The sequence below is a fragment of the Malurus melanocephalus genome, unplaced genomic scaffold (genome assembly GCF_030028575.1).
Source record: "Malurus melanocephalus ecotype Western Australia unplaced genomic scaffold, MMel_1.1 scaffold_160, whole genome shotgun sequence".
Taxonomy (NCBI): Eukaryota; Metazoa; Chordata; class Aves; order Passeriformes; family Maluridae; genus Malurus; species Malurus melanocephalus.
This window is the reverse complement of record NW_026623392.1, coordinates 1088945-1108061: the sequence shown is the minus strand read 5'-3', so window position 1 is coordinate 1108061 and position 19117 is coordinate 1088945. Positions and strand designations below refer to the sequence as shown.

The 19117-nt window shown below is 39.3% G+C and overlaps 1 protein-coding gene across 4 annotated transcripts in view; it reads left to right on the top strand.

Moving 5' to 3' along the window:
• The window catches only part of THSD4 (thrombospondin type 1 domain containing 4), a 236479-nt gene that overhangs the window by 53502 nt on the left and 163860 nt on the right, over window positions 1–19117 (top strand). For all 4 annotated transcript variants that reach the window (XM_057371864.1, XM_057371865.1, XM_057371868.1 and 1 more), the window contains exon 6: window positions 11039–11141. In XM_057371864.1, the coding sequence (XP_057227847.1) occupies window positions 11039–11141 (103 nt within the window). The remainder of the gene's footprint in view (window positions 1–11038; window positions 11142–19117) is intronic.

The following is a 19117-nucleotide window of genomic DNA, read 5'->3' as shown; positions in this document are numbered from 1 at the left end:
AATCCTAATCCTCTTTTGTACAGACTGAGGTGAGTAGAGGAAGAAGGAAGTGYAGGAGAGGCTTTCAAAATTAAGCTATAGATGCTGAAGAAGTTGTCTGTTAGCAGTGCTGTTGCTAGAGCTTTTAGTTTTGTGGGTTTCGTGGCGGGGGGTGTTTGGTTTGTTTTTTTTTTTAAACGTTAGAATTTTAACGGGGGCTTGGAAACATCAACTTGTGTAGAAAATTAGGAAATATAAATGTCAAATCATGTCTAGCAAGAATGTGTTCCTTTGCCTAACCATAGAATAGTTGTATTGAGGGGTCCAAATAGTTGTATTGAGGGTTGTATTTGGAGGTCCAAACTCTCTCCCCCAGAAATGGTCAGAAAGAAACCTGGCACTGCAAACCCTGCAGTGCCCAGAGCAGGTAAACAATACTTTTGCCTACGATACATTCAGAGCTAGCTGCCTACAGAACAATGCAAACCCCAGAAATAATTGAAGTTGTGGTAAGATTAAAAAAAAAACAAAAACCAAACCTTTCTGATGAGCTCGGTCTCATCTTTTCTTGTATATCATCAGTTGTGCTGTCTGTCTGTCCAGAAGTTACACCTCTGTGGGCAGCATATTGCGCATGTACAGACATAAAGTGTAATTAGTAAAACAGAGCTTCTTTCTWCTGATAACTTTGTAGGGCTGTTTATCTTCAAACTCTTGACTTATATTTGTGGAGAAGCCAATCCTGTGTTTTTTATACGTGCCAAGCAGTGTTAGAGAGGCAGTGGGTGATCTGTAGGGAGAAGGAGCCAGGGAAACATCCCCTGCTTTGTTCTGCAAACTGGCTTTGGGTTTGGGCTGCAGCATTCAGTAACTTGCCAGCCAACCAGTGCACTGTTTTTCCTGAGTTTCTGTTTGCATCTTCATTTATTAAACATAGCCAGGAATACTGATTGTCTTGATGGCTGTTTTGAGACCTCAGTTTGGGTCACTTTCTGATGACTGGTTTTTTGAATAATGTGAGGTTTTAGTTTGGGCAGCAAAATGCCATTAAAAGGACAAAGTCAAAGCTGCAGACAGGCTTTCAGACCTGGACTTTTGTCAGCCATACTCTGTAACTCTGGTGTTAAGAAAACTATTTAATTATCTGATAATATATTATTTTACCCCAGGGTCCCCGCAGAGAGCAAGTTAAGTGATGCACTACTCARTGTTACTCTCTTTTTTATTCAGCCTTTGGCTCTCTGCCTGAAAAATGCTCCTTTCTGAAGATGAGAAAAAAAGGCTTCTCTATGGACTAGTTGTTGATGCCATTATTGTAGTGTTGGCTTTAAAATTCACAAAGCTRCTGTGTGATAGCAAGATCTAATCCATTCTGAGAAATTTAGCTGGGATCTAGAATAATGAGGTTTAAGAGAAGTGTTCTATAATTAGTGCTGCTTGTCGATTAGTTTGAATTGAATTTTTTTCCCCATGTTCAGTACCATATTTATCACTTGACAATAGTCAATGCAAAGTTTGCTTTGGCAAAACTGTAATTAYGATTTAGCAGCTCATCTACAAATCAGGCCCAGAGGTTTTCAGTCAGACCCCCAAAACAGAAAGTACATAGTTCACAAACTGAGAAGGGATTGGATTAAGTAATTGCACTGTAGGTGACATTTTTTCCCTCAAACTGGTAGAGTAGCTAGTTCCAGGAACTSCACTGTCTTTCATGTCCCTTATTCTGTATGTCCATTGTATATGTACTAGGTTTTGTAGTGAATGAGACAGAGATTATGTGAATAACCCTTCTAGCTGACCATTCCCCAGAGTGAATCCWTTCTGCACATTWAGTGAGTCATAGGTYACAAGGGAAAAATGGTTTGCAATCATTGTGGACCTCACAGGTATAAAGAGCCAAATTTTATATAGGAATTGCATGGCCAGCCTCTTCTAACTTGAGATGAAACCCTCTTTTAAGGCCCTTTTACTTTACTTTAGTATTTAAACTAACCAAAAAGGCCTTCAAAAGAATACCATTGTGTGTGTGGTACAWGAGCATTCACAGAACTCATCAGATCATTGCAATTGAGCCACTGGCAGAGGGAGTGTGCCCTSAGTGAGTACCACAGGGCAGTGAAAATGCTTTTTTGTGGTGTTCATAGATCTTTCTCACCACAGGTATTTCTGCCCTTTCTGCAAGGACAGCCCATCTCCTCTCCTTCCCTCCAGCAGGAGCTGTCCCACTGTATTTTCTCCTCACACTTCTCCCTTTCCTAGTACCTTGTCTAATATTTTTAATCTTTTCTCATCTCTTCTGCCTCCAGTCTCTCCTTTTTCTACTTAGTTCCATTTCTTTCTGGTTTCATCCAGTTTCACTTTCTTCTTCTCAATACCTTCTTTAGCTGATTTGCTCATCCAGCCTCATCTCTTGAATCCCAGTCCCAAGATTTGTCTGTTCTTCCAAAATATTCCACACATTTTAGGTACCGGCTCAGGCTTATTAAAAGCAGAAGAGAGATGTCTTGTTTTAATTTTCAGTCCTTGCCCTAGTACAGACCTCAGGAGCACTTTCTAATAATTGCTGGAAAGCTTCTCAGCCTCTTTGAGCCTCAGATATGGAAAACACTTGTAAACAGATTGTTCCTCTAGTTTAGCTGCAAAACTTTAACAAGTACAAAGTATGTTACCAGCATTTTTTTCAAAATTCTTGTGGCCTGACTATACTTGAGTGGATTTCCATGGAAAAAGCAGAGGGTGCATTCTTGATGAAAAACCCCACTTTCCTGGCTGACATAATTTCACTCATTAAAATAGAACAGGCACCAATATTTTGAAAAAATAAATCACAATATTGGCAATATGGGAAAAAATAAAGCACTTTCCCCTTTTGTTTTGCTTCAGGCTCATTCTGGGGTGAAATGCTTCAGTAAAGAAAAAAAAAAAAAAGAGACTAAAACAGRTACCAGGAGTGGAAAGTTTTACTCTGACTGTTTAAAGTTGGACAAATTCATCAGTAACTGGACAGTGCTGCCAGCTGCAGCTATATTAAACCATTCTAAAATAAGACTAATGTATCTGCCAGTTAGTTTAAGGTGCCTTTTTTTATTTGGAGTGTATGACCTAGGAGGAAAGAAGGTACCACAAAAATAGTATAAGCGTGTGTTGTATCAGAAACTCATTTTTGATGGAAAGGAGAATTCTAAAATGTGAATAATGCTGCAATTTCTGTTACACTGGGTTCCTGCAAACTCATATTTATTTTTAAGTTGCATTTCCATTGTTCTGAAGATCTTCACTTTTTGTGTGAAACAATTTGTTCCACAAAGTAATTTTTTTCTTTTTAACAGAAACGAACAAAATAAATTGTCTCAGCAGACTTATTTAAAATCCCCCATTTRTAGTAACAGYTGTATGTTTGCCTGTGTGTTTCTCCCTGATGTGACACTGCATTGACATTTCTGTTGCCTGGGTGTTACTTAGACTAGAGGTCATTTGCTGAAAATATTGTGATTACTGCTGCAGTATGAATTTTTAATGAAAAAGTAGTTTATCATGGCAATACCAATCAAAAACTTCCTTAAACTTTCAGGCCTCCTGCCGGAACCATTCAGGTACTCCCTCCTCCCACACAAAGGCCAGTCATGTAAATGGAATGCATGCAGTTGAATTTCCATTGCAATTAATGAAGCTTTCAGAGAGAAAACTGCTGGAGGATTACTGCTGAACACTGCTGAACAGGTGGAATGAAAGAGTCACATAAAGACTGCACCCAAGAAAGAATAGGCAGCTCCAAGAGCAATGCTTTAAAAAATGTAATAAAATACTACTGGAAACCCTAGAGTAGATATTCTATCAAATTGGCATGGTTTTCTACAAACTATGAGGACTAGATACATCAACTTTGTTTAAAGTCTCTAGGCTTTACTAAAGATGGATCAAGCATGAGTTTGTCTCAGGGTGTTTCATAGCTGATATTGGTGGTGCCTTTCAAAGAGGTTCTGGAGTGGCTGATTTTTCTAGTATAAAGAAGACTATTGCTTGTATATAAACAGCTATTCTTAGTACATAAACCTCCCATTTTCTGGGAAGCATGAATAAAACATGCTCGATTTTGCAGATGTATTTGAACAATACAGACAGATGAGACAGTGAAAGYTGGTGAAGCTGAAAGTTTCCATGTTAAGGCATTCTTCAGACTTTGAACCAGGTTGTGCCACATGGAAATAGGTTTTCATTGATTTCCCAATAAATGAGGCAATAGCATGCACTTTAAGCACCTTGAGCACTRTGTAGTGTTTCTATAAATAGGTATTTGAATAGAGGAATTCTTGTATCTGCTGGAATTTTTTATGAAGTGTATTTRTATAGAAAAGTGATAGCACATCTGAGACTGGAAACAGCAGCTGTACAAAGCAGTCATGATTTCTGCTGCAAATGGCAAGCTTTTGATGCTTGCTTGGGATAATGGAAAGAATATTCTGTGTAAACTCCAGTCTTGATTCTGAWGTACTCTGCTCAGGGGTCTGGGCACTAAAAGAAACTGGGATAGTAAAATAGTAACTACATTTAAAAAAACCCATCTTTAAAACGAGTTGATAGTCATCTGCTCTTTTGCTGGATCAAAAAAGACTGGCAACATGTTCAGCTCACAGGTGGGAATTGACATAGCCCTGACTTTCAGGATGTACGTGTGGATCAGTGTACACCAGATAATGCTCTGTTCCACCATGGTCTGTTTCTAGTATTGGTCTTCCATTTTCTAATTGCTCAACTTCCATCTTGTAGAAACCAATGATTGTTTTCCAGATCTTTTTTTCGTTGGTTGGTTGCTTGTTTGGTTGGTTATTTTTTGGTTTGGTTTTTTTTTTTTTTAAAGTATTTGTAAAATTTTGGCAATAAACAGAAAAGGAGTATCTCCTTGACACATTTGTGATATTGCTGAGGAAATTTACTGTTAATTTTCCTATTATGGCTCCTTGATTAGCCCCTCCTAAACTAGCAGTTCCAAACATTTCCAGTCATGCACATTAGATCATTCTAGATGCTTTGCGTGGGATGGATGGGTGAATAACRTTTTATTTAAAACCAAAGTTGGACTTGAATCTTTTACAAGTTGTTGCAAATCTGAAATAAAATAAGTTATTTCAGTCTAATCAGATGGATCTGTCAGTGAGAATTTAAAATGAAAAAGCCACAAACCTGTGAAGTTAAGCAGAAATACTTCTTTTTCCATCTGGTTGGGCTTTCTTCCCCATTATTAGAGCAGACTGCATTTTCAGATGTAMAGTGCTACAGAATGGAAAAAAAGCAGTAATAGATGCACTTGCCACATTATGTATTAATGCCTTATGTGTCTGATAGRTTGCAGTGAACAAAGATCAGGTGGAAGTAGCACTTCAAAGACTTTTCTAGTTAGATACAGAGGACTTTCTTGGTGCAAAGCTGAAATCATTAATAGGAAAAAAGGGGTTCTCAAGTTTCAGGCTGAGGGGGTAGCAGTTCCCTGACCCATGSCAGGGGCAGCCAGCAGGTAGCTCRGRGARGGCAGGCACCCGATGGTAGCTCTGYCATGGCCCATCTTTGCTCTAGAGACAAGCTCATTGCTACCCACATGGGATTTGGGTGCAAATACAATGATTTTGTACTRTGCACACATCTAAGGTGTTTGCCATCTGTGACAGGCAGCCCCTTGACAGGAGTGAGGGGAAAGAGAAAGGGTGCAACCCCTGTTGCTGCCACAGACTGTGCATGGCCTGGCATCTCTGGGTATTAAAGCACCCTAGAGCTCCCAGTGACTGTCACTGCTCTGCTTCATCTCCCTTGTCCCAGGTGTGGAGCTGTAAAGTCATGGCTTGAGCAGGGTCCTCTCCGCCAATACAGGTGCTCCTTCCTCGTAAACTTGTGCAGATACTGCTGCATTCCCAGATGGAAATGCTCATTGCATGGCAGGCCAGACATTTACAGCCACTGTCTGTGCCTGTGYGCTGTAACCAGAGCTGGCTAGCACTATTTTTACTGCAGAGCTGTTATTCACATGCATTTTAAAGTTTCTTGCACATTTTGGTTTTTTCAGGAGCATCAATTGTGTCTGGTATTTTGTGTCACAGGATATCTAGGCAAATTTAATACTCCTTTTTTTTTTTTTTCTTAGATGGCAGACAGTTGTCTTCATGTTCTTTTACCATTTAAAAAAAATTGGAGCTATTGAGAGAATAAGAGAGTCTCCAGGATTTTGAATGGATCAGTTGCWCTCTTTCACTGTGTGTTCAGCTGGGCAAAACTAGGTTACCTTGATTTAAAGTATGGGGCAAGTGTGGTCCTTGGCTATGGAAACAACTTAGCTATAGAATTAACATCTAAAGGACCCCACATTTCACTTTCATTTATGCACTTGGAACTTCTGTAGGTTTCGGGAAATACAAGACACCAGCAGTTCAGAGCAGAAGTTCAAAGTTCACTGCAGATGTAGTGGATTGTCGTGTAAGGAACGAATTTATAGACTACATGTGTTGAAAGACTCAGTACATTGAAGCTCTGCAAATGAAAGAACAAGCTTCAGATTACTGTTTCAGAAACAATKATTTAAATTACTTTTCTTTCAAGATGTGTTTATCCTTTGGGATGCCAAAGGATTAATATGATTATATAGAACCACTACAGAAATGAAAACTAGGGAACAACTATATTATTTGGACTTAATTGAACATGTACTRTTGCACACAGAAAAAATACTAATTGTGCATGATGTCTGAACCTGGAGAATCAAGAAGGGTTGTAGGACCTTGGAAAAAGCATTTGCCAGTTACTGTAGGTCATAAGAATGAAACATTGCCAGAAATCTAAGTTAATGTTTTAATTGCCTGTAGAGGGGGTTTCAGGACTGAAATGGGCCCATTTACACATTTTGAGAAATGTGTTAGCACAGCTTTGACACAGCTTTGATAATGGCAGATGTGAGCCCACRTCTGCTGGCAGACTGATAATTTTCTGGTGTGTAGCCAACACTTCTTTAATTAAACCAAGTGTCAAAGATTTGCTAAAAAGTGTGCTTTTCAAATGTTTCCCAAAGCTAAATAGCTAGTGGGGTGGTTTCTTTGTTTCACAGTCTTAGCTGTACTAGAAGCTCWTTTCAAGAAAGCTCTAATGGTATGTGACAAAGAAAATAACCGTGTGTTGCTGTCTCTCAGACTGCTTTCATACCTGCATATTTCGGAAGCAACTGAGGCACAAATAAAGCGGTGGTTTCAAAAGTACAAAGTTTCTATCAACAGCAGAACCTGTTCACTTTGAGAAGTTTAGCCCGACGTCCCACAACACCAAGGGATACTTCTAAAATGTTTTGTCTTAAGTTCTGCCTCCCTCATCACCACAGTGCTCTGCTGCTGCTGGTAATTTATTCACATTGTGAAATAATGAAAGGAAAAAAAGTTGGCCAAGGTGTAATCCTCCTTGAAAGAGCCGCATGAAAATGCAGCAGTGGTATSTCGGAAATGCCTTACCTTATGTGAAAATGTCCTGCACTTTGAAGGTGCTTTGCTGAATGCAACCCCACATGCTAAATTTACATCGTTGCTTTATCCAAGCAGCTTATTTTAAGTAGGAGAAACATCATCTAAAACCATTCAAAATTATGGATTCTAGATGCTGTATTTAATTTCACAGTGCACACCTGAAAGAATCAAATTTTAAAAAACCCTCTCCCAGCAGAGAGTATATATTTCTAGATAATTTATATCTGCCTCTACACAAAGGAATCTGAGTTTTATCTTAGTAGATGCAAAGTATATTTTTTGCTGTTTGGCCTCCATATATTTGGTTTAAAAAGGAGATTTTATTTCTCATTTCATAAACTTCTCGAGAGGCCATTCTGTTTTCGGTATCCAGACCTCTATGAAAAATTTCAGATACCTCCCTCAGTAATCAAAAGACAATGTTTTTGAGGAAAAAAAAAAGAAATTCCAGATTTGTCATTAACAAAACATTGAATCAAAGTCAACATTTTGTTTACCAAAAAATTATTTTCAAGTCCCTACCAGGCAGCACGATTTTAATGCCCTCATGTCACTGAGGGGAAACCAAGGGAGAATCACACAGCATGAGCTGGGAAGCAAATGGTGAACTCTGGAAAGGACAGCTTTAGACACTGGAAATAGGAGCTGTCTTTGGGGTTGCCATCTTTTGAYCACAGGTGCTTGTTGCTGTGTTTTAGGAGTTTTATAGTAAAGCTATATATGACAGAAATAGTAATTAAATTAAAGTGTAAGAATAGGTTGTGCTCTCAGGGCATAAATAAAAAAGGATCTATGGGAACCCCTATACTGAAGCTTCACTTTTAATAGTAAGGGTCATGCTATTTCATTTTAGTGATTTTCTGCCTACAAAGTGTCCTAAAAACTAGAGAGGCCAAGAGAAAGTGCCTGGCACTCTTAGGTCTTCTGAGAAAGACCCAAGGATTTCATTTTCAGCCGGGCTGAGCTGTAGGCAGCATAAAACTGTCACTTCATTCAGCTGTGCATTAATAATTTAGGTGGGGTTAGTAAATGGTGTGTAGATGTTAACTAGGATATATGTAGAGTATAATTCTTAACCCTTGTTGATTCATGAATGGTATAATTTTTCCTACTTGTACTTTGTAGTTAATTCACAGAATATTTTAGAAGACATTTAAAAATAGAAATTAATATAATCTATATAAAGAACAAAAAGCAAAATTTTTTTTCGGACCAGGCTGCTCAAATTTTTACTCAGAATTTCACATTGTAATTAAACCTTGATGAATGAAATAAAGGAAGGGCAACTGAGTTGAGGCTTTAAAAGTAGCAGGGATGTTCTGAGTTAGCCTGTTCTTCTGATTTTTGTTTGATCCAGACAGAATTTAGTGTACTTGTCAGTCCTTTGTCCTGCTTTAAAGCACTGAGGTCTGTCTTGTGGGCAACTGTCAGTAAGTTTAAAAACAGAAATTGTAGGTATATGAAAAGGATTTTAGAAGGGGTGGGTGTTACTATTTGTTGGCAACAGCAATGAATATTTTGATATTTTTACTCATACATTGCCTGCAGTTGGTATGAGTGGGGTGTGCAGGAAATGGTTTATGAGCCAGAAATACTGGTACACAAGAGCATGAGCTCAAGGGTCAGAAAAGGAAAAACAAGAAACAGCTAAACTCACAGTAGGCTGGTAGAAAATGTGTGCCAAAAAAGGGAAAAGCGTTCCAGAAAGAAACCCTTCAGGCTGACTTCTTGGCTGGTTCAAACTGATGTTTGCTCTGCTGTAATTTAGTGCAGTGGCCTTCATTTATGCCAGCTCAGGTTCTGTCCCTTCACCTTTAGGATGTGTGCAATAATTGATTTCCATGAAAAATATGTTTCCTCACCTTGGTTGGTGGTTGTGGCTGAATAACTGTTCTGCATTGCTGTGCCTTACATGGAAGGATCTGTGCTTCAGTTGTGGGAATATGGCTTTGCTTTCTGCATTTGGCACTAGAAAGGCTTTTGACTCCACCCTTCCAATGTGGTGGTTCATGGTCCTGTTTTCAGGGAAGGCTTTTTGTTTGGGGTTTTGGTTTTTTTTTTTTTATTAGAGGGTTTGTTGAGGAAAGCAGTATTTGCATGTACTTGGAGATCTCAGAAGGGTGGGCGAATGAAGCACAGATGGCTGCTTGGCCAGAAACAGTGTTTATTCTAGAAGATTTGTTACCATGATTCTTTCTAAGAGAAGATAAAGTAGTCCATGAACTTTCCCCCAGGCATGTCTTTGGTACAGTTTATAGCCCACTTGAAAACTCTTGACTTTGACGTCGCTTTGATCCAGTTATGAGTGAATCTTTACAGAGATGGTAGATACAAAACAAGAACTCCTCGGGGACYTCTGATGTGCCTGGCTTCCCCTGCAAAGACAACCAATGTTTCTTACCATAGCCATAAGAGAACTGACTTGCAGCAAGAGCTGTTCCTCGTTATTCTCTTCTGCTCCCTTCAAAAACACAGTTTTTTAGCCATCCTCTTTTAATATACTATTATCTCTAGCTTTCCCTTGAAATCTCTGTCATATAGAAAAAATATTCTGTTGTTCTAGACAAGTACTTCTGTGTTTTCTGCTGTTCTTGAATAGTGTTTTTAGTAGTTATTTTTATTATCTAAAGATTATGCAAAAAAAATGCATCTGTGCCCTAAGCTTGCCTATTTTCTCCAAGCATAGAAATTGTTCTAATTAACCCCCTCTACTTGCTAGAAGTCTTTCTCCCCTTTGTATGTGCCCACACACAGAGTAWTCTTCTGCTGTAACTGCAGTGATGTGAGGGTTCAGGCGGAACAAAGGCATTAAGTATTTAACTATTTTACTTGTATTTWCTTTTGGAATCTACTTCACATGCAAACAAGGCTGCTCTGCCAAAGGTGTGCATTGCAGGTGACCTGATGAAGGATGTCACTTCCAGCTGTAAAACCTGCCCTGCCTCAATACCCGTGTGTGYACATGTGCTTGTATAGAAGAAGCTCTTCCAGCTCCTTAGTTGGAAGAATTCAGGATCTGAAGACAAGAGTTAAAACGCAAAGTCATGCAGTGGCTGTGATGGCAGCATGAAGAAGTACAAAAGGAATAGTGGAAATATGGTATGGAAGCATAGGATGAGAATAAGAAGCTGCTGTGGTCAACTTTTAATAAGTTGTGGAAGCATGTATGTTAAGTGTTCAACTCTGTTGAATCTGAGCCCAAAAAGTTAATGATGAAAAATGTGAAGCTGTTGTGGAAAGGAAGTAATTCTAATCTAATATTGAATTTATCTTGAAGTGTTGTGCTGTTGCTGAGGAAAATGACAACTTAATAAAAGCTTTACTTTTTTTTTAATAGAACTGTTGCTCCATTAACCTCACAAATTAATTTTTTTTCAACAGGCACTTTTGATACTGTTACTTAAAAGCACAGTTTGTTACCTGTTTTAAAGAAATCTCCTGATGTTTATATCATTCATCTGGATTAGAATTKTGCAATGCCTTCACTAACCTTCTAAAGTTAATTAATTGGAAGGCAATAATAACTTTGCTGTTGATTGTAATGTGACTTTTTTTTATCTGAACAGATGTGTCCCGAAAGCAGCAGAAATATTAGAGAGGTACAATGTGCATCATACAATAACAAGCCATTTATGGGTCGATTTTATGAATGGGAACCTTTTGCAGAAGGTAAGGGAAAACAACTTGGTTTTGCGTTATACAGATTGTGTTTTGGAAAGGTAGATGTGGTTTTCACTCAGTGGAAGCCATCAGGCAGCTCTGATCCACAGCTGATGTTGCCTATTTTTACAGCTGAACATGAGTCAGTGCAGATGAAGGTAGGTTCATCTCTAACACTCAGAGCTAATAATGTTTGTTTCTAGTGCAGCCATGTTTCAGTCTTATCTTCTGGGGGAGTGGTGAGGACTGGCAGAGATACACCTTATCTCAATATCGAATATTCAATGTTTACAATGTTTTTGGTTAAAGCCATGTTTGGCTTTGTGAAGTTGTCCAAAAGGAAGTTTCAGAGCTGTACAACTGGCATTTCTCACCATCCATTTAGGTAGAGCAAAGAGCCAGGGACCCCAGCAAGCACATGGCTGAAGGCAGATTCTCAGACAGCATGGCTTTACAAGGTGGCCCTGAAGACTTACCATGTATTAGCTTTGGTACATCTCTGTTCAATCCCCAGTTGATAAGAGCCAGCCAATGCTGAGCCAGCTCAGCCCACCCCCATCTCCTTGCTTCCTACACAGCAGCTTTGACTCACTCTGTTTTTGCCAGGAAAGATAAATCAGGGGATCTTGATTATGCCATGATAATTTTTTCCCTCCCCTGCATAGCACAGCTTGCTTCTAATGTTTATACTGGATCRATAAGGGCAGTTAAACTGTAATTTACAGCACTGTCTTGATGGTGAGTTAAATGTGATTATTGTTATTGTAAAAAAATACTCATATTTTTATTTCTCCCTTGTTCAGATTGGTGCAGCTGCATTTCTAACCCGTTTTATCTGCTGCTGCTCCAACATAAACTTTTATTTTTATTAAAAAGCTCATATTAGAGGGACTGTAAACCAAATGAATTTAGAGTATTTAATGAAAAAAACCTAGTTTGTGTGGGARAGCCAATAGCACATGATGATTTTCAGGGCAGGATTTAAGAAGGATCAATTTGTGGCAGAGGGAAAATATAACAGTGACATAACCATAAAACCTGTAAGGATGTTTATCTCTACTAATATAATAAATGTTTTAATCATACTGATAATTGAACTCTTTAATTTGAAATCTTAAATTCAGCTAACTTTAATTTTTAATTGCGATGAAAAATTCATAACGTTTTGATGTCTATATGAAAAGAATCTATTGAAAGGAGAAAACTTATTGATTGATTGATTGAAAAGGGTAACTCTGTGGGGATCTGGCTACAGGAGTCTCTCTTAGTGAAGAATGGCTGCATTTGTTGAGAGAAGGGAGACAGCTGCAGATTTTTTTGTCAGAAATGCTCTAAAAGGTTAAAGATAGTTTGTCCTGTCCAGGAGAACTTGTGTTTTGATACTTTATCTTCTGGAAGATACCTGGATAGTCTTGTGCTTCCAAACTACATCATCAAATGCAGTATTTTCAAATCAACATCTGCAGAAAATCCTGGTCAGCTGCAGACCCTCTTCCTTTGAGCTCTGTTTGAAAATGTCAGCCAGGTATGTGTAATAAACAGCTTTTTAAGCAGCAGTCCCAAGCCTGGATTTCTGTTCCAGCAGGCAGAGTTACACCTGTGCAGGCACAGGGACTGTGAATCTGCTCTCTGCTGGGTCCTGGAGGAACGTTAGGCTTTCTTGGCCCAGTTGCTCTCCAGAATGATGACCCCTTAGGGCTGCTCCCCAAGTGTATAAAACTTGAAAGAACTAAAAATGCATTCTTTGGGGACTTGGCTTTTTTCTTCCTTCTAAAGGAAGGAAATTACAAGAAGAGAAGTACCGCAAAGTTTGACTAATTTCATTTTCTTGGGGAAAAAAAGGGTTTTTTGCAAATCAAAGTCCAGTCCACTGAAAGTCAGACATGATTTACCCCTAACAGATATCAAGGCTCTGCCCTCTTCCCTTGAAGTAAAGAAAATGAAAATCTTTCATGGAAATAATTCTGTTAATTTTTTTGTTTGTTTGGKTACTTTATAGCAAATTTTTAATGGGAAATTTTCTAAAATGCATACTTGAGCAAGCATTCCCTCCAAACTATGTTTTTRTTGCTTTTTTGTTGTAAATGAGCTCTAGTTTCAGAGCTCCCCTTTCAGGTGACTGCACTTTTTGCAGGGCAGGACATTTATGTACCAGGAATGCTGGCTGTTGGGATGTGTGTGTGATTTTACATGTGCAGCTCTGGCTTGTGCTAGGGCTGGCTGGCTGCTGGCTCTGGGGGCAGCAGTAGGAGTGGGGACGTGGCTCAAGGATCATCGGTGGTGTCTGTACACACGATACAGTTCCACTTGGTAGAGYCACGATGTCTTTGGCTTCAAGTGCTGGATGAAGGCAGCTGAGTTTCTAGGAACAGAGCCACGCTCAGATCTTGGGAGCTGTTTGCATGGCTCGTTGCTGGCAGCGCTGGCTGGAGGGCTGTGCAGAGCACACAGAGAGGCCCCGAGAGCACACGGAGAGGCCCCGTTCCCGCTGGATGCTCTGGGGCTGGCGCGGGGGCAGCGCCTTCACCTGCTCCGGGCGCACAGCTCGGCACAGGCAGCTCTGGCAGCCACGGCTTCCTTTGGCTCCTTCCCATTGCCAGGCCTGGCTTCCTCCTGTGACTTCTCTCTGTTCTTCTGTTTGACTGCTGAGAGACAGGACTTGTACAGGGCCTGGAACACCACATTGCTTAGGGAGCAGGGTTGGAGCCTGCATTTAAACTGGGACGAAAATTGCTGAAAGTGGGGTTTGTCAAATGGCACTGATGTCACTGCTGCATTTCTGTGGGAGGAAAAAAGTGTCTCCAGTGTCCCCCAGTATCATTGTTGTCAAACCTGAGTACTGATGGGCACCATGATGAGTGATTCAAAGTCAGCTGGGGTGAAAGAGGCCAGGAATCAGCAGGTATGGAATAGMAGCACCCAGCCTTGTGGCAGGCTGGAGGGTGGTTTGAGCTGGCCTCTTGAAATGTATCAGAATCCAAGCAATGGAAGGATAATTGGTCAGCACTGTTTTTCGTGCTGAATTTCAATGGTACTCTTTTCTGTAAAATGGAACTTATATCAATGCTTCATCCCAAAGCCTGTGTTGTGTTCAGAGGGGAACTCATTGTACAGGTAAATCTGTACATGCTGTAAAATCAGTTCCATTTTAAAATACATTCTAGTAACCTGATTTCTAGCTGGAGATGTCTGCCTGCTACAGCTGTGATAAATAAAATCTGTGAACAAAATGAAATTTATATTCCACAAGTGTCTAGTAAACACTGCAACTCTAATACTTTGTCAGAGAAGAGGCATTTATGATTTAGGCTTAATCAGTTTGGGTATTAAGATGGAAACTGAAGAGTAATGCAAAGCTGCTACATTTATTGATTTGTGGTTTTTTTCCTTGCTGGATTTTTAACAACAGTTTTCACTCATTTTGAATGACAAAATAGCTTCTTCTGACAGATCAAAATGTAGTGGTTCAATGTAAGATGTTAAGTTGCTGAGAGAATCCTCCAGTCTACTGACAGTGGATGACACTGGAGACATCAGATGAGGTATGATTAGTATGATTTAGGTAATTGTAAAATGGAAGAAAAGCCTAATTGATCTCTTAAAAATCTTAGACTGGTGTTGAGAGGTGCAAGTAGCATCAAGCACTTGGAGTACCCAGCAGTCAGCGAGCAGGTACAAAGAGTGCAGTTAACAGAACAGTGCAGAAGCTGCTTATGAGTCCTTGACCATCAGCTGTAGGCACAGAGCAGTTGTGCTGATGTTTCAGCTTTGGGAGGCTGTGGCTCAGTTACCTGGGCTTTGTGCAGGCAAGGGTACAAGGGCTTGTGAGGRCACCATTTATTCAGTTCTAAAGTCTCATTAATAGGATGTTTGTGAGTATTTTCTATTCAAGTCATGGAACAGCTTTCAGCCAAGCCAAGCCTGAATATACTGTTTTCAGTGGTTTAGTGTGGAGTTTTTTTTCCTTCTCTTAGAATATTGAGATATGTGTATAAAAAAATTAGAGATATATATTGTTTATATGCTCATTATTAGAGCAAGAATTCATTCAGTGTAAATTGTTGGAGTTCATTATATCTTAGTGTTAAACCATTGTAGAAACGCTGTGAAGGTTGATATGTATGGAGAAAGCTAACATTTGTGTCATCTGCCTAGGTTAACTGGAAGTGGAACTGCAGTTTGGAGTACTTAGAGAATTGATTCTCRTGTGGGGTTAGGAAGGTGGGCCCTGCTGTATGGTTCTGGAATGCTGGTTATTCCTTGGCAGTGCAATCCTTAAGAACCAAAGGTAATGGGGTCCCAGTTTCTTAATGCTTGGCCTTTCCTGATTTGTGACTGCCAGTTCCTTGTGGCTCAGGAGAGGCTGTGCTGAGCTGGATTCWCTCAGCTTTGTGTGCAACACTTTGACAACCTAATGTTTGCACCCAGAGGACAAGAGGTCATCTCATTGTTTTATTTATACTTTCTCAAGTAACTTACTTCTAGTTAGTGGACATATAGATACACATATGTACTMTGCCTATATATGTATAAATACATGTACACTGGGAATATATACACAATATCTCTAGAAATAATCCAGCTGTGCTGCAGTTCACCCAGCTGCAAGGCATTGTATTCAATGAGGCAGCTGTTTGAAGGCTTCATTTCTCATTGCAGCAGACCATCCTTCTCTACTTCTCTTTTGTCTCTACCTGTTAGAAATCTTCGGGAGACATGAAATGTATTGAGTAGGGGGTGTTTCTTGATTAGCTACAATTTCTAGATTARCTAGTGCACGCTTCCATAAGGATAGATGCAAGACATGCTGAAGTGTGTACCTGTGATTGCTGACAAGAGCTTAGGTGCTGTAGGCATACAGTTCTTCTTGAATTTGGATGGAATCTGATCTCTGATTTCCTTCAGACTCACTGGAAATCCTTTGTGAGACAGTGAAGTATCCATTCTTCATGCATTACTAAAAATTCTGTTTCATTTGTAACTGAAATATTTTTGAAATGTTGCTCACTTCTGAGACTAGAAYGTATTCAAATGCAGTAGAACAAGAAGGTCACTTGTACTGTGTCCCTGTTTTCCCCTTTATTTATTGCTGGTTTGTGAATGGATCACAAGAGAAAGCAGATGGGAGTTTGCAGTTTTAAATGYATGGCTGTGCTGAAGTATCTGAAGCATTTCTTTGACTTCATCTATAAATCTGCTTCCTGAACATCTGTTGTGTTGAGCTTGACCTGGAAATTGTAAATATCCTGTGTATTACTGAAATATGTAACTACTATAGAAAACTTTAATGAAAATATGCTTAGATATTTATGTATATGGAAACCTAGTGCTTCCACATGGCAACATAACTTTTACAGTTATTCTTTCTGTATAATTTTATTAATATACATGTTTTGATGTGCATTTGTAAGAAGCTTAATGATATTAGARCCTGCCTTTTACCTTTGATTCTCTGGTTTGTTACAATAATTAATAACACATATGTATTTTTAAGTGTACTATTACAAGCAGGGACCACCATCCTCTGGTGGCTGAACCAGCCATTTCCCTGTAACAGATCCCATACATCACATGTCATGTTTCTAATTCATTGTTCATATTTTAATATCCTCACTTTTCTATTTGCTGTTTGGAGGAGAGGGTGGGTTCAGAGTGGTGAGAGCAGATGGATGTTTATGGGGGTACACCTGGATGAGGCTCARGAATTGGAAATGGTTTTTAGTGCCTTTAGGGAAATGGGAAGTTACCTCTATCAGATGTTATCATTCAGCTGTAAATTCAAGACACTCTAAAGTGCAATGGAAGATAAACCATCTAAACAGAATGTATTTGTTTAGGGAAGTGAGAGAAAGGAGATGAGCAGACAGGCCATATCTGCCCTATTCTTACAGGGCTTAGATAAATGTAGCCCAGCTTTGCTGTAAGACAGACACTGTCCTTTGTGTCCAGGTGACCAATATTTACTGCTGTATTTTAGAGTATCTGACCTGTCCAGTCACATTAATTGTGAACTGGGGAAACATCTCAGGAAGAATTATGCACTCATTTCAAAGCACAYTTCTTTAGTTCTTCTGRTTGGAGTACARAGTTAAGGACAGATGTTGTGGCTTTCGGGCTCAGATGTAGAAACRAAATTGTATCCAGATTGTGTGGTACTGAAGATTTTTAGGGTAGAACAGAAAATAGAGGGAGGATTTGTTAGTGGCAAAGTATGAGTGGCAGCGAGTGGTACAGACTGCTAAAATTGGTCTTATTGTTTTACCTATTGTCTCTTGAAGCAAGATGCAAACACCCAATATTCAGAAATTAGTTAAAAACCAAACAACATCACCCTGTAAAATGAAATGCTTTGAACTACAAAACACAACCTATTGGTATTAGGTRTGTAGTAGCTTTATCACAACTTTCTCAGTGTCTGACTTGGCTGTCAGGCAAAGTCTGYAATAAGCAGGGCTACCTGAGCCAACAAGATATGACCTCATGATATCTGTAACACTCCTTATCAGTATATGTTCCCTACATGGCTTCATGGTGTCTGGTGCCTGTGCAGAGCAGCCTAAAACTTGCTGCAGGTGGACAGCTGAACATTTGGGTCCCTTGATTTGAGGAACAGTCTCAGTTATGTAAAGATAGGCAGAGGAATGCCTTAGAAACAGAGGCCTACCAGGGATCAGAAGGTGTGGTAATAGATGTGATTATCCAAGAGTGAAAACTAGCACAGAGCAAGGTTGCTTTAAATTAACATATCTTAAGAATTTTACGCGCCCTGACAGTTCAGGAGGTTGGTCTCCATCTTTTCTGTGTCCTCCATTTTGGATCCTGTGGCAAGCACAGCTTTCTCAGCAGCAAAAYCTCTCCCATGTATGAGTTAGAAATAAAGATAATGTGGATTCTTCTTTGCTGTCAGTTCTACCAAAGGTTATGTGRTAACCTCTAATCCTACTGTGCTGTCCATGGGAAAAGTCCTCCATTAAGCTTCAAAGTAAAAATTTGGCTAAGAAAAATCTGCCTTTGCTGTTCGATCCAAATTTTTACTTCCTTTGAATTTTTTATAGCAAAACACCAATTAAAAGAGGGCATCCTGTCCTTATTCCTACACCTCTTTGGGGATACGAAAATAAGTCCTAGTCTGAATTCTTCTAAATCTGTTCTGTTTGGTTGTGGATTCCTTTTGTAGCCGAGCCATGCAGGATCAGATGCTCTGAGCAGATGTATTTTACAGCTTCACGAGGAAGCTGTTGTGTGTGAGTTTCATGTTTGTAATCCTAGGAATCGTTGTCATGCAGATCTGCACCACCATTTCTTGTAGTAAAATGGCTAGAATGGGGGAAAACTTGGGGCTCAACAGTGTTTTGTAAGTGTGCACTTCTTGCACAAACTCCAGTGATCCTGCCCTATCTCCAAAATGTATTAAATAGTCTGGAGAATCAAATGGAGCTGCAAGGTCAAGACTGTAATAATTTTAACATGTTATGCATTAACTTTGGGGAATATCGAATAAACAGTTAAGGAAACAGGASAGCAGTTAAGGAAAGGATTATAAAGACGTGTTCCATTTTTGTTAAATGCATGAAATATTTATTCAACACATTCCTTGTACAATTTAGAATTTTGAAAATCAAGTGAATACACTATCTTTGCCTCAATGTGTGGAAATAGTTCTTGTTGATTCAATTATGGATTTCAAAAGGTTTTAAATAGTTTCATAGTATTTTCCATGTGTTTGATTTCAGAAATGCTTTCACATTTATCTGCTCCAGCCAAGGGCAATTGTGCTAATGTGGTGCTGTGTGTGTAGCAGGCTGCAGAGCTCCCAGTCAGGTTGCTGCTGAAGTTAAAGAAAGGCAATATAAATACARCTTTTTATAGGTCCTAATGGTATAAGAATTGTTCAGGTTAGCATGAGTTTTTCCCATTCACTTCATTGGCTTTTGGATGAGGTAATTTAGAAGAAAATTCCACATGTAACTAAAATAGTTGGAGAA